This window comes from Phoxinus phoxinus (assembly GCF_949152265.1).
Source record: "Phoxinus phoxinus genome assembly, chromosome: 18".
In the NCBI taxonomy this organism is placed as follows: Eukaryota; Metazoa; Chordata; class Actinopteri; order Cypriniformes; family Leuciscidae; genus Phoxinus; species Phoxinus phoxinus.
The window spans coordinates 21,610,825-21,626,097 of NC_136893.1; the positions used below are offsets into that span (position 1 = coordinate 21,610,825).

At 38.6% G+C, this 15,273-nt stretch overlaps 1 protein-coding gene across 3 annotated transcripts in view; it reads left to right on the plus strand.

Moving 5' to 3' along the window:
• ndrg3b (ndrg family member 3b) overlaps nt 1–15,273 on the plus strand; it is a 65,297-nt gene that overhangs the window by 9,805 nt on the left and 40,219 nt on the right. For all 3 annotated transcript variants that reach the window (XM_079588005.1, XM_079588008.1, XM_079588004.1), the window contains exon 2: nt 13,517–13,598. In XM_079588005.1, coding sequence (XP_079444131.1) covers nt 13,542–13,598 — 57 coding nt within the window. In that variant the 5' untranslated portion in view covers nt 13,517–13,541. The remainder of the gene's footprint in view (nt 1–13,516; nt 13,599–15,273) is intronic.

The window sequence follows — 15,273 nt, forward strand, 5'->3', positions numbered from 1 at the left end:
ATAATCTTAAAATATTGGTGTGAATTGGATGCGGAGAGCAGAGTTCTTCTCTCAATGGACAGAAGAATGTCTGTAACCAAACAGTTGATGGATCTAAGGATGTTAACCGATGACCGTTTGACCGATGGTTGACCGTATCAACGTTAACCGATCAAAGTTGTCGGTAGTCGGTATCTCTAAATTAGGCTATTATAGACAGTGGACTAAACACTACTACAGTTAGCCGTCTCATTCCAAGATCTTTTTGTGTGAAGTGAACAAATCCCTCACACTCAATATTTCATAACTCGCCAATAAAAACATGTGGCGCGAGGTCACAGCGTTTGGGTTCGCGCGCTCACAAGGTTTGTGAAAAGTAAAGGCTACAGGCTAACACACTCGAGGTTAGAGCCAGGGCAGACGACAGGATGAAGCGTGCAAAGAAAAGTAGTGTTTGGGACCATTTCACCACAAAGAATGACACAGATGTAAGTTGTGTGATACTACAGTGCTTAAATATGAAAATACATTACATCTACATTTCAGTGGTAACAGATAGGGTGATGATGATCATCATCTTTCTTTATTATTGTTAGCACTACCTCAAACTAAAGCGGCGTCTCTTTGGAGCTGTCATTTTCTTAAATGAGCCGCGGCAATGTTTCAAATGAGCTGCTAACGCTAGTAAAACGCCTTTATTTTCAACACGATCACCTTTTACCCAAACCATTTAGAAACTAAGGAGGCGTTTGTCCTCCGATTACATACAAGCCCCTCTGCGCCGCGTTTGCAGGACTCATGTTTCGCGCTGTAGGGGATTTAAAAGTGACGTGAGTGGAAGGGCGGCGCTGTGTGTGTGTGTGTGTGAGCGGGAGGCAGAGCGGCGGAGAGATGCGACAGAGTTGCGAGATTGCAGGCGCGGCTCGAAATGGCTAGTATTTTAAATAGCGTACCATATTTTAAACTGGTTTTAAACTAATCGGTTAACTAGTTTCAACCGGCTAATGAGGCTCGGTGGTCGGTCAAGACATTTTTTAGTTTTCGCCATCCCTAGATGGATCCCCATTGACTTCCATGTGTATTCTTCACAATATCATCTTTTGTGTTCAACAGATGAAAGAAACTCATACAGGTTTGGAACAACTTGAGGGAGAGTAAATGATGACAGAATTGTTTAATTTTTGGGTGAACTATCCCTTTAAAGAGCATAGACCAATCAATGTATGAGAGATAAAAATAATAATGTGGAGAGTGGTCGATATGCTGTCTGCAATAAAACTTGACTGGTGGCTTTGGCAAAGCCGTAATCTTCGTTAGAGAACCGTTTGTTGAGAGGGTCTGTAAATCAAAGGTTGCGGGCTAACCTCAATCTGTGGTCTCGCCATTAATGCTGTACTCTAATATCTAATGTCTAATAATAGACTAATGTCTCACACTCTTGAGTAATAATTCAGAAGCTTTGTCTTAAAGAAATCATGGGTAATTAGCTTCACTGCAGTGTCTCTTTTGTCTCTGATCTCAAGCAGTAACGCAACAGCATTGTTTCTGTTGATCTAGTGTAATAAGTGCCCTAAATCGACCCAAGTGGCCCAGTTTATTCAGGTGTCAGGAGACAACCAGACACTCTGCTTCAAAGGTTTGGTAAGTCCACAGGGCATCACATCTGCTTGTTCTCGGTCCATGTTGTCTCTGGTTAGAGGGGCAGGCCGTCTCACAGCAGCTGCTCCATTCTGCCACTGGCAGGAAGCCACTAATGAGATCGCTAACAGAATGACGCCAGAGACCTTAATGAACAACAACATGCACCGGAGACAAATAAAGGGGCAGTTGTAGAGGAACTGTTCTTCAGTTCGGAGTGGATCACAATGAGACTGCAGTCTTAAAACGTGACTTTGTTTCCCCCAACATTTCTGTTCCTCGCAGTCTTAACTAAATGCCAGTACATGAGGAAACTCTTGACAGGCAGTGATGCTTTATGAAATATTGAGTAGATTGGAGTAGATGTTGACACATTTTCAGAAGCTTTGCGGTCATCATTTAAGGCCAGCATGAGTTTAGGACTTTACTGGTTAATTCCTGCCACATAGTCTGCTTGTCCCTACCAGTTCTGACTGTCTCTGTGTGTGTCCTGTGCTGAAGGCAGTGTGCATGCTTGGGACATCTCTGTGTCCTGGCGAACACACCCCGGTGAAGGGATTACTTGGCTGACACTGCTTTTGCCTGGTTTGCCACTGTAATAAAAGAGTTTATGCCAGTGCGCACACTGAAAGCAGAGTGGAGTGTTTTCCTTGTGCAATCTCTGTTGTTTTGTTTCTTTCTGAAGATGCTGTTTGTTCCTGCATGTTTACAAATCGTTTTTTCTTTGCTGAACAAACTATGGCTCTGTCTTGAGGTCTGGCAATACTGCTGCAACCAGCTGCAACACACTCTTTATACTGCAGTTTGTGGCGTTCCTGTAAATGGGGAAGATATTTAAAGTGCTTCAAGTTTTGGATGCAAGTGCAACATATTTTGGCAAAACATATTTAGTCAGAATTATTGTGTTCGTGTTATGTTGCTCTCCATCTGTTTGTCGGAAATGTGTGCATTGACGTCCTTCACTGAAGTCTTAAAGGATTAGTTCACTTTTAAAAAACTTTTGCTGATAATTTACTCACCCCCATGTCATCCAAGATGCCCATGTCTTTCTTTCTTCAGTCGAAAAGAAATTAAGGTTTGTGATGAAAACATTTCTCCATTATAATGGACCTCAATGGGCCCCAAACGGTTCAAGGTCCAAATGACAGTTTCAGTGCAGCTTCAACGGGCTTTAAACGACACCAGACGATGAATAAGGGTCTTATCTAGCGAAACGTTCGGTCATTTCAAAAATAAATAAAAAAGTTTAAGTTTTATAAGCACAAACGCTCGCCTTGCTCTGTTCTGTGATGCGCGTTCGTGACGTCACGTAATACGCAATTACGTTGAAAAGGTCACGCTTCTATGAAAAGTAAAAACATTCTGTCCTGATGAAAATTTTCTTTTAGGCTTTTTAATATTACAACACCCAGGATACGCACACGACATGGGCATTTTAAACGATAAACTGACACAAAGACATTTGAATATGTGACCTTTTCAACGTAATTGTGTATTACGTGACGTGAATTGTGTGTTCTCTATTTGAAACAAATTATTTCGTCATTCTCGATTTGTCCAGAATCGTGCAGCGCTACATGGAGATTTTTTTGTTTTGTTTCCTGTCCCATTCAACAGATTTCCTACAATGCTATAAGCGGCATAATGTATTTAAAAAATAATCCTCTTTAAAGCAATAGAGCTCTGTTGTGGTCCTGATCACCTTTTCAGGGTATGATTTATTATATTGGCACACTATATTATACCTTTTGTTGTTTCATATTGAGGTTGAAATTATAATTGTATTGATGCTGATTTTCAGCAGTGAGACAAATCTAGTTGTCATGACTTTCAGGATGTTTTACGCAGAAAATCTCCAGAATATATCCTAAATTATTTCAGGGGTACAAAAATATTAGAGGGCAAAAATAGCTACATACTAAAATATCCTTTGTGGAGAATGAAATCCCAGAATGCACTATGACAAGCTAAGTGCAAGAATCCAACATGGCAGATGATGCAAGAAAAATGTTGAATGCAAATTTCAATTTAGTACAGAAAAGCATTGATTACAAAGTTTAAAACAATGTTTTTTTTTTTTTTTACTATTTAACCCAGAAATTGTGTCATGTAGGCTATATTTATGCTTATATTGTGTTTATTCTTGAGTCACCTGTATTAAAGGGCACTTATTATGACATTTAAAATGTTCCTAATGTTGTTTAGGGAGTCCCCAACAACAGTTGTACGTGCATGCAATGTCAAAAAACACTTTTGTTTTCGTATAATATGCATTTATTTTTACCTGATTTGCTCACCGACTCCCAAATGATTCGTTCAACGACTCATTTTTCCACACCCCTCCTTTGCGCGACGCTAATCTGCGTTGATTGGTCAGATGACCCAGCAGTGTTTACAGAGATAATACTTATTGTTTAACACGGAGTACAATGATGCTTTTATCAATTAAATTGTGTTATAATAATGATTATAGTCCACTGCTTTAGTTTGTAGTAAAAAACTAAAAATAAGATAAAGAATTTAATGTTATGTTAGCGAGCATAGCCCAGAGTTCATATTGTAAAAGCACAATCAGTCTTTGTTTGCGTTAGCCCGATGCATAAACATAACGTTTTTTACAACAAAAAAAAAAATGCAGTTACGTTACTACGAGGTATTATTCTATTCTTTAAGACAACTCCGAAAACAACGACAAACACTTCACATATCTCAATACAATTGTCATTGAAGACCTAGAAGCTAAACGGTGCTTACACAACAAACAAAATAATAATTAAGCATGCTACATAAAACATAAAAGCAACAATTATGAATAACACTTACAGGTTGTGATACGGAGGAGGAAGCTGATGCAAATACACTTAGAAATTAACCTTCCTTCAATATCAGCCGACTCGCGAATCCAAGTTTGATTGCATTTAAAAAGCAATCGTCTTCAAAATGGCGCGAACAAAGCACAAGGCTCGGACTATACTTCTGTGGTATAGTTGTATATATGAATTGTAGCCACTTAGTCTTCAAATGCTCCTCCTTGGGCAGATGAAAAAAGTTGGCTTTTGAGTCGCACTTCAGAACACAGCGTCTCGTCGCCATGATGTTTTCCCCTGGCCTTGGAGCGCAATAAGTGGGCGTATCGTATTCAAATAACTTGACAAGTTGACGTCATCTAGTCAGAGAAAAAGCTTCGGTCTTCTAACGATTCATAAAAATGACTCAGAGTCGACTCTTACTTTTGAAAGACAATAACTTTATATACGGTGCACTTTCATATTTCAAACTTTGCAGGATGTTTTTGTTCACTTAGATCTATGTTACACACTACATGAAAGGTACATTTCAAAATTCCATAATAGGTGCCCTATAAAACTAATCGTGATTTGATTCTCCTGTGTAGAGCACATTTTCTATATATCCCTGCCTGTGTAGAACATTTTAAATCTAGGTTTTATTTGAGTTTGGTCGCTGTTGTAGAAGCTTGTAGGCTGTAAGCAGCGAAGCATCTCAGTAGATTTTGTAACTGAGCTGCCGTTTACTAAAATGAAATAGCTGACTCATATTTCCTAACCCTCATCTAATTCATATGAAAATAGACCTTTACGTGTCAAGTCTAGGTCAGCTTTTTTTCTGCACCGAGAAACAACGAAAGTAAACAACGAGAAACGGGCCTCAGTTTTTCTGATGAAGACCATGTTGACGTGACTCACGGCAAGCCTCCTGATAAATGTGGTGGATGGTGGTGATGGTAATTTTTGCAATGACTGGTCACAGTGATAGTCATAATGATAATGTTGGTATGTTTAGAGATACTTTGGCAGAAGGATGGGGTAATTACTGCCATTCTCTCTCTCTCCTCTTGATGAATTATCAGCTGGTTGTGGCTAATAATCAAATGGGTGGAGCTGATAGACATGGACTTGAGAAAAAAGGCAGATGTTCAAACCAATTTTCTCTCTCATCCCCCCTTTCTTTACTCTGGAGTGAAGTGATTTTTTATATTTGAAGAGTATTCTGGCTACTTTTTTAGTGGGGTTAAGTCAGTCATACGAGGAAAGTAATGCATATCTGGAACAACACGAGAGTGAATAGTTACTTAATTAGATTTTGTGTGTGTGAACTAGGCCTATTCCTTTCCTAATGTGTAGAGAGTGGGTGAAAATGCCTTTCTTTCTGATTAAGCTGGCTCAAATTAAAACGGAGTCAGGTCCATTTAAATTCAAATCTTGCGTAAAATCCCAAAGCATGTTAAACTCCCATCAACTCAAATCCACTGTTGAAGGGTTAGATTTCCGTTTGTCCCATGAGCTGATTAGAGCACAGACAGATTAGTGCGCTGCTGGTTAGTGTGTTTTGTTTGCTTTAGTTTATTTGGATGCATTAATCAGGCTTTGCATTTCTCAGCATCGTATGGGATATGGGTCAACACATTCTTTTATTTCTTTGTTCCATGAGCTGCCGTTTATTACCAAACCAGCAGAATTAATTACCGGATGCATAGGTTCGTTTTGCCCTTGCTTTTTAATGGATCTCTTGCATAAGTTGATTTGTTTTGAAGCTCCGCGTTTGTATCTGATTCTGCCCATGAATAACCTCTGCTCACCTGTTGATGTGAAACATTTGTAGTAGAGCTGCACGATTCTGCATAAATTAAGAATCATGAATTATTTATTTTTTTAATAGAGATGCGATTCTCCCACAATTCTGAACAGACAAAGAGACAACTAAACAAAATAATGACCCATTTATTATATATAAAAATGACTTATTTTAGTGGCATTCAGTATAGGATTTAACGGTTCATATTAGCCTAAGTAGTCTATTTCAAATGGATTGCATACAGACTCTCAAAAAATGCTAAATTTCCAAACTGTAATGAAATTAGTCGTTCGCTCATCCCTTCTTTTCTAGTAGGTACTGATTTGTTGAGCGAAATTCAAAGTCATCAAGTCAATGATCTGATCTATCACTGCTGCGTATGGGTAAAGTTACACACAACACAACTTGTAGAGAGCTTATTTTATGTATGATCACGTGTGTAGCAACCATTAGTCCACGTTTTAAAAACCTTTGAGCGAAAGCAGACAGAGTGACGAATCATTTATGAACGGCCGTCACTACTCGTACGCCACAGTTTCTTTGTGCGGTTTCGAATCATTTCTTCTTTGCAGAGTTTAAAAGGTAATGGCACAATAAATTACTTGTTTAATCACTACTACCACAGTACTCCAAATTGCACCCAGTTTCAGAAAATTTGGTGCAATACAATTACAAATGTAATTTTTCTAGAATGATTGTGGTGATTCTGTTGGGGTTTGCATCTGCATAGATAAAGCTATTAAAAATAAAAAAGCTGAATACATATTTTTACCACTGTTTTGACTGTAATTTATCTTTTTTAGGGCTGAACGATTTTGGGGAAAACCTGAAACCTTGGGTTTAAAAGAACTCTTTAAAAGAACCAACTCAAACTTCTTTCAGTAACCATAAAGTCTACAGAGTTTGACCCGCTCAGTATCGCTATAAATAAAAGAAAATAATAGTCTTTTATTATGATTATTAGCAAATAGAATATTAAACAAATAAATAAATATATTGTAATACTCTTGTACTGTAAACAAAAAAAGTAGTATTGAGTATTCCACACGGGCAACTCAGTGTAATGGTCAGAGCGGTATACAGTATTTATTTATTAATAATCAGCCTCCTTGATTTGATAAACACACTAAGCCATAACACAATATCATATTTCCTAATAGCTTAGTTGATAGCTGTATAAACGTCTTTTACTTGAAGTGAAAAGATTTACTTTTTTTCTCTACTGTAGTCTTACCTGTCTGTCATCTGTCGTGGTATGGGACATCGGTCTGGACCCTACGACATCAGGACATAATCACAGCGCACCTTATATGGCATGACGTGAATCATAACCCACTACCTCAATCTCGGTTTAAAAATGGCAGCTCTACTTCAGAGCTGCACATCTCCAAAGTAAAGTTTCCATCACATGCTCATATTGACTTCAGACTGGACTGAGATGAATGGAGAGTGGGCTCTTTGATCGTAATAGAGGTTTCATGAATGTCAGAGAAGCGATAATTATTTGGTGTTTTAACAGAATAATTAAAATGTGATAATTGGGGCCAATGCCTTTTTATTTAGATCATGTAGCTTATTGTATCAATGGGAAACCATTTTAAATTGGAAACCTCATAACCTCCTAACATTCAGCGTCATGATTTCTCTTAACTATCACTATTCTCTGAACTATTTCCTCCTCCCTTATTTGAACTACCCACTATCTCTTTAAAGCTACTCTCAAATCTGCAATTATCTTTCTACTTCTCAAGCCTATAGTACCATTACTACTAATAAAGGACGCTTACGGAGGCCTGGAAGGTATCTCTTGAATGAAATGAAACCGAGAGGAAGGATATTTTTTGCCTACTGCTGATTACGTGAGTTATTCAGAGAGGCGTGATTTGAACAGTTAAGCAAGAAAGGAGCCCTTCAGTTGTTGCTTCATGTCCTGAACCCACACGCGTTCACCAGCGCCCTGTAATTAGCGTTTCACACACAGCCTGTAGAACATAATTAGTATGATTCTGCTGGAAAGTACAACTTCAGCAAATAATCAGTCCAAATTGCCTGGAATAAAATAGTTCCTAGTGAAGTTAGATGTGTACGCCGTAGCAACCACGTGAGATTTTCACAGATCCTGGTTCCCGTGCTTTTACTCCTGGTGAGCACCAGCTCCTGCACCGTCACTGTCACCGCGCCGGTGGATAAGGAGACACTCGGGTAGTTGTAATCGGATTTAAACTAACAGGCTTAATGTGTAATGCTAGTCACTGTTCACTGTGCTCCCTCTCAGTATTGTAGGATGTACATGATAATGTTTCAGAAAATAAACCATTTGAAATGGAGATTTGCATGGGAGAAAGGAGAAAAGATTTGAAGATTTGAAATTATCTAGAAACTAAATTAAACCATTTTGTCTTGATTTTGGCAGTTCACATAATGAAGGGGAAAATGGGCAATATGGCTAATCAAGATTCAAGTAATTTTATTTCACACTAATAACAATACATTTCACAATGTCGTTATTTTTGTTATTTTGCTTTATCTTTTACTAAAAACACTGGGCTGTGCTTCTCAAAAGCTAATTTTGACACAATCGTGTGTGTATTTGACTGTTCAAGCACAGTAAGCAGCGAAAGAGAACTGAACTGGGGTTCGCATGTTGTCACGCCTTTAATGCGCTCATTCTCATTGATATTTCTTTATCACTTCAACATGTTAAAAGCTTTAAAGGGGTCATGAACTGGCTTTTTTATTTTATTATATTGTTGTCTGAGGTCAACTTATGACGTTCGCTTGGATTTACATTCAAAAACATCAAAATTAATATGTAATAGGCTATTTTCTACCCATGTTTTGAGCCTAGCTCCTGAAACGCTTGGTTTTTATGGGCGTGCCGCATTGAAGACTTGGAAGTAAACGCCCACTGCTATGATTGGATAACAGTTTTGCATATTATAATGAGTTTCATGTAATGCGCCAATAAGGTGGGCGGGGCTAAACAGGCGGTGTTGAAGTAGGCCTCGTTCTTCTTCTGCGGAGGCGGTGTTTGATACCCTTTGACGTCATAGATCCCCACTTTGAAAAACCTGTCGTTTGCTGTGCCTGGTGTCAATAAAAGCTTTTATTGGACTAACAAGGAAGTTTTCAGTTCTGAAACTTATATAGGATATTTTTATAGTATGATGACCTCTTACATGTCAAAAGGAAAATTTTGATTTCTTAGTTCATCATCCCTTTAAGCAGTGATTAGGGGGGGTGTAATATTGACAAATTAAATAATATAATATTTTCTAGGATTTTTTGTCAATAGCGATAATTAATATTTTGCTGAGTGTGTTTGCTGAGTGTTACTGGTGCCTTGACTGGTTTAGGCCTGTCATGGACAGCGGACATCCAAAGCTTTTAATTTTCTATATATTCTGTTAATTCACAGCAGTTACATGAATTAAGTTGTCCACTAAAAAGCAATATTTGCCTCTATAAACCGATTTCATTAAATAAATAAAAAATGCTACTTTAAATATGAATCTAAAACCGTCAGTCACGGTCTTAATCAGTTGATTCATTGGGCCCTATCTTGCACCCAGCGCAATTGACTTTGTACACCGACGCACCGAGGCATGTTCCGGCGCAAAACTTCCCTGGTGCTATTTTCCAGTTTTAGAAAGCAATTGCGCCACTGACCAGGAAAAAAAGTCTAAAGACAGTGGCGCGTTGCGTGTTAGTCATGTGGTATTTTAAGGACATGTGCTTGGCCATAATGTAGCTTGTTAACGCGCATCCACTTTGATTGACGCAGCAGTTTTCATTTTTGCAAATCATACATTATTACAAGGAAAAATATTAACATACGAGGGAAATCATTGTTGTGTCTGTGAAGATGTGGAAAAGATCTATCTAGATTTAAAAAAAAAAAATCTAGATTAGGCTACACATTTACCCAAATTATACGCCTGTTTAACCGAAGCTAATTTGGGTGGGTTTCTCCCATCATCCCCAATGTCACTTCTCTGTGTTTTACGGCCCTGACGAGAACGTCGATCTCCTCGGCTGTGAACTGCTCCTGGTGTGCGCCGGCAAACCCGCCGTTATAATAGCGATCCGCCATGGAACAAGCGCGCCGGCTCTTAAAGGGGATGTGAGAGGACGCTCTGATTGGTTTATTTCACGTTACGCCCAAACCACACCTATGAATAATGAAGCTACTTCAGACCAACCCCTTTTAGATTTGCGCTGGGCGCAAGAGTCATTTATCGGGCCGGGAAAATAGCAACAGCGCCGGGATCCGCCCACAAAGTTACTTGCGCTTTGCGCTTTGACACTTGCGTTTCAGATCGTTAAAATAGGGCCCATCCATTGTGTCATTCATTAAATTGATTCACTCAAACAGTTCATTCATTCAGTCATTAAATTATTCATTAAACAGATTCATTCAATTCGTACAGTACCACTGAAGCACCACTGTGTTTTGCTCAGAGACGCAAAAGGGTTGTACCGTGGTTTCATTTGAACATTTTCATTAAAAAAGCAAAAACAGAAAATATTGAATATTAACTCAATCTTAACTTGTTTATTGAACGGGTTTATTAAATTAATATGACATTCGCAATCATGCTGGTATTTGTGATAAACAGCCCTCTTGTTTGTGTGATATTGCAAAACTATATATAATTTGATATAAGCCAGAACTTTGTGAGAGGAAAATAACCCTGTATATCCTGAATTTCAGAGCATTGAACTAGGCTACGTCACACAGTGAAAGCGGGCGCTCTCATTGCGTGTTTTTGTTTGTTTTTTGCAAAGTGTGCGGCATATTTACAATGTCAGCTGACACATTGTTAAAGTTATTATTACGATATTATTGTTGTAGTAGATTGCACACCCCTAACCTTGATATACACCAAATGGCAAAATTTGCATTGATTGACATGATACACAATATATATAATAATATTGACCGGCCCTTGCCAAAATCTATTCAGGTCTAGCAATGCCTCTGCTATTCATATTCAAATGAAATATTAATATTGGTGTGTATTAAATAACAAACACAATAAAAAGAGGGAGCACATCATGTTACATTTCACAGGAAAACAGTTGTTCTCACATTGTTCTTTGAGAAGCCCTGAAGAAACTCATCGGGCAGCTTTCCTCCCAAAATAGTCCACTCTCGTCTCCATTGATTCAGGAGAAGATGCTAGATGTGTTCATCCTGTTCTCAGAAAGCCGTAATGGAAAAGCACTAAAGAAGTTCAAGGATGGGGACTTTTGGTCAACATTCAGAAACTTATAAATAAGCAAAAGCCTGTGTCTCTTGTCTCTCAAGCTGTGTCTTTTGACAGATCACTGACCCTACACACTGACAGATCGACATTTTCCCTCTGAGTGACTCCACTAATCCATCTAACACACACACACACACACACATGGCTTTCTGTCTCTGACTGTGACCTTGTCAACACTTGTCAGCCCTCCCGTGGACGCCATCCGAAGCCCCGCGTTCACCTTGGATCCTTTTGTTGATCTCCTCTCGCATCCTCACCATAATCATAGTCAGTCAAGGTTCAAGGCAACTTACTGAAGGCAATAGTTAACGTGACCTGGCATGTGTGTGATTTTAAGACAACCGAGAGATTTTACTAAATGCCAAGTCATTACGTATGTGGGTAAAGCCTTTAAACAGGGAAACGGAGACCTGGACGTAGTAGCACAAGGTGTACAGAACAGTTATACAATCATGTTGGGACAGCAAGTCCATCCCTTTGTATCAAACAGTTTAAGTGGTTTCAGATCAGAAACTATAGAAAATACAGCAAACATATGAGTGCAAGCATGATTTAATGTGGCGTTGTCTTCCAGAATGTGTGCTTTGGGTTTTTCAGGTTCAATGTGCAATATACACTACCGTTCGAAGGTTTGGGGTCGGTGCGATATTTATTTAATTATTTATATTCGGCAAGGACACATTTATATTGATCAAAAGTGTCAAAGACATTTATCATAAAAGATTTCTATTTCAAATAAATGCTGTTCTTTTGACTTTCTATTCATCAAAGATAAATTGAATAAAGTGACTCAGTTTACAAAAAAATATTAAGCAGCATACACCATAACCGTTTTCAATATTGATAATAATAAATGTATTATTGTAGTGTTACTGTTTTAATTAGAAGATATTTATTTATCGGATTAGGGAATGGTCCCCAAGCCGGGTCTCAAACTCGGGTTGCCCGAAAGCACCCGATAATTGGAAGTATTGTTTATGAAGTTATAGTTCTTAAATGATAGCTATAAAGGGAACAGATTTTTATTTAAAACTGCCTTCTCAAGTAAGTTGACTAACTTCTGGTTAAAGCCCCGTCCACTTCCGGTTTCATCCAATGATGCTGAACATTCAGCTCTGCCATCATAGGAATAACAACATTTTAATAATGACATTTTAAAATATGTTCAAACAGAAAACAGTTATTTTAAATAGTAATAATATGTCACAATATTACTGTTTTTGCTTAATGTTTGATCAAATAAATGCAGTCTTGGAGAACATAAGAGACTTCTTTCTCAATTTTTTTGAATGGTCTGCTGTAGAGTCTGTCCACTTCTCATGATTCAGTTCATTTCTGATGGATAATATAGTCACCCAACATGCTTTTTTCCCTCATTGAATATATGAGTGTGACTAAGAAATGAGTCACGTTACAGTAGTAAAATCAGTTGCCAATGTCGTTTCATCTCTTCCAGTTTGCCCAAACGGTCCATGTGCTTTTAATGTATTGGCCAAGAATTCACATTTGCATGCTTGCATTCTGCAGCAGCACATTTTATCCCTGATGGAGAGGAACATAAACCTTTTTCACCCCAGCGCCATTGCAAGGTTGACATAAGCCTACATAATGCCCATACTGAGACAGTAGCATGCATTGACCTTCAGGACTGCCACAGAGAGTTAAACCATGAATCCAACATGAGCTCATCTGAATTCTGCTAGCAAGGACAATGGGGGTTTTGTGGTGGTTATTAGGCGGGATATTAAACATCAGTCTCTCTCTCTCTCTCTCTCTCTCTCTCTCTCTCTCTCTCTCTCTCTCTCTCTCTCTCTCTCTCTCTCTCTCTCTCGCTCTCGCTCTCGCTCTCTCTCTCTCGCGCTCTCTCTCTCTCTCTCTCTCTCTCGCGCGCTCTCTCTCGCTCTCTGCCCTCTTTACTGTAATTCTGTATTCATGAGCATCTGGCATGCTGAGCCCTGTTCCCTGTTGGTCAATAAGTCATTGCTGGCTGTAATGATGTACTAATCCATTTCTATCCTGTCTCTCTCTCTCTGTAGTGACGGGCAGCTGTCAGGATTGAGGATGGATGAGTTACAGGATGTGCAATTGACTGAGATCAAACCACTCCTGACAGACAAGGTAAGTTCACACTCTCTCTCTCTCTCACACACACACACACGCACACACGCATCCCCTCTCTGTCTTTAACTAAATCTCACTCCACAACTCCAGTTCTCTCACTCTAAATAGCACGACTCGATCCCAGGCTCCTCAAGGCGCTCGTCTAAGGGCCGGTTTCCCTTGGATACCGAGCTTTACCGGAGCAATGAGATCAGAGAGATGATGTATGAATCTCATCGGATCCTGATCTCAAAGCCTCTGAAATCACCAGCTTCAAATAGAGCCAGAAATGAGCTGGTGTTGTATGTGTGTGTACTGTCTAAAGGATGCATACTTCCTTTTGTTTGCTCCGTATGGCTCTCTGAACTGTCTCGGATTAATCCTGTAAAGCCTGACATATTAAGTAATAGTCCGAAAATAATCAAATTGTTTGAAATGGAGCTGTTTATTATACCGTAAGACCAAATATTTTATTAGTTTCATATGTTTTTTTTAAGTATCACATTGATGCATCAGGATTTTATGGCTCATGGTGTATGATAAAGTGAGAATATGGAGCATAGGGGAAAAAATATATTTTATTCAAAGCAACAAACTAATGTTCAGGAGTTAAAATGAAATTCTTATAGCTTGAAATGTAACTTAATGAGATCTTTATAACCAAATAGCAGACTACTTGCATAAAATGCATACGAATATCAGTTGTCATGATATATCTCTATATCTCCCAATAATGTCTAAGTAAGATATTTAAATGCTTCATTGTATTACATTGCATTATATTTTTGCTTTGATAATACAACTATGATTGAGAGAATAAACAAACAAATTAACGCTCCTCAAAAAACTGATGGATCATATTTAATAAACGAATTTTAACATTATTTTCTTCTAAAAGAAATGATCTATGGATAATCAAGTAAACCTAAGTTGCTTCTGTCCAGTAAGTGTTTATCTTGAAATAATATGTGTGAAATATATCATGACGTTTTTACATTTATACTAAAATACCTTGTACTTGCTAAAACCGATCAATCCGATGACAGAAGGCATTTAGAGGATTGTGTACAACAGTAAACGTACAGTGCATGTGTGCCGCTCGAAGTCGTATGCTCAGTTCGTGCATTATTTGCTTTAGTTAGTTTGCCCCAGGCCGTTATTTCACAGTCGATAAAGAAACACAAGCGACAGAACAACATGCAAACTACTTTGGAGACGGCAACAACAATAAACACCCATGTTGACTACCCACACAAGACTCAAAAAGCAGACCTCTGCGACTTGCCATTTGTCACAAAATATTTTTGAGATGGCCTTTATGAAAACTCAAACACAACAACTCTCTAATTATTATCTCACAACTCTGTAATTTGCCCTTTCTGTGACAAAATTCAATATGTTCAAGTGGTTACAGGAGTTTTTTTAAAGGGGTCCTATTATGCTTTTTTACTTTTTCAACTTTAGTTAGTGTGTAATGTCACTGTTTGAGCATAAATCCACTCCAATTAGATTCTTCCGGATCTTATGAAGACACAATGTTCCTCATTTAAATAATCCCCGCCCACGGAATACACAAAAAAGGGGATGAGGCCTGATTGAGCTGCATTAAGCCCGGGACGCACCAATCCGACGGCAAAGAACTAGCGCTAATGAAAGCCGACTGTGTTGCCGCCTGCGTCAGGGGGAAAAAGCT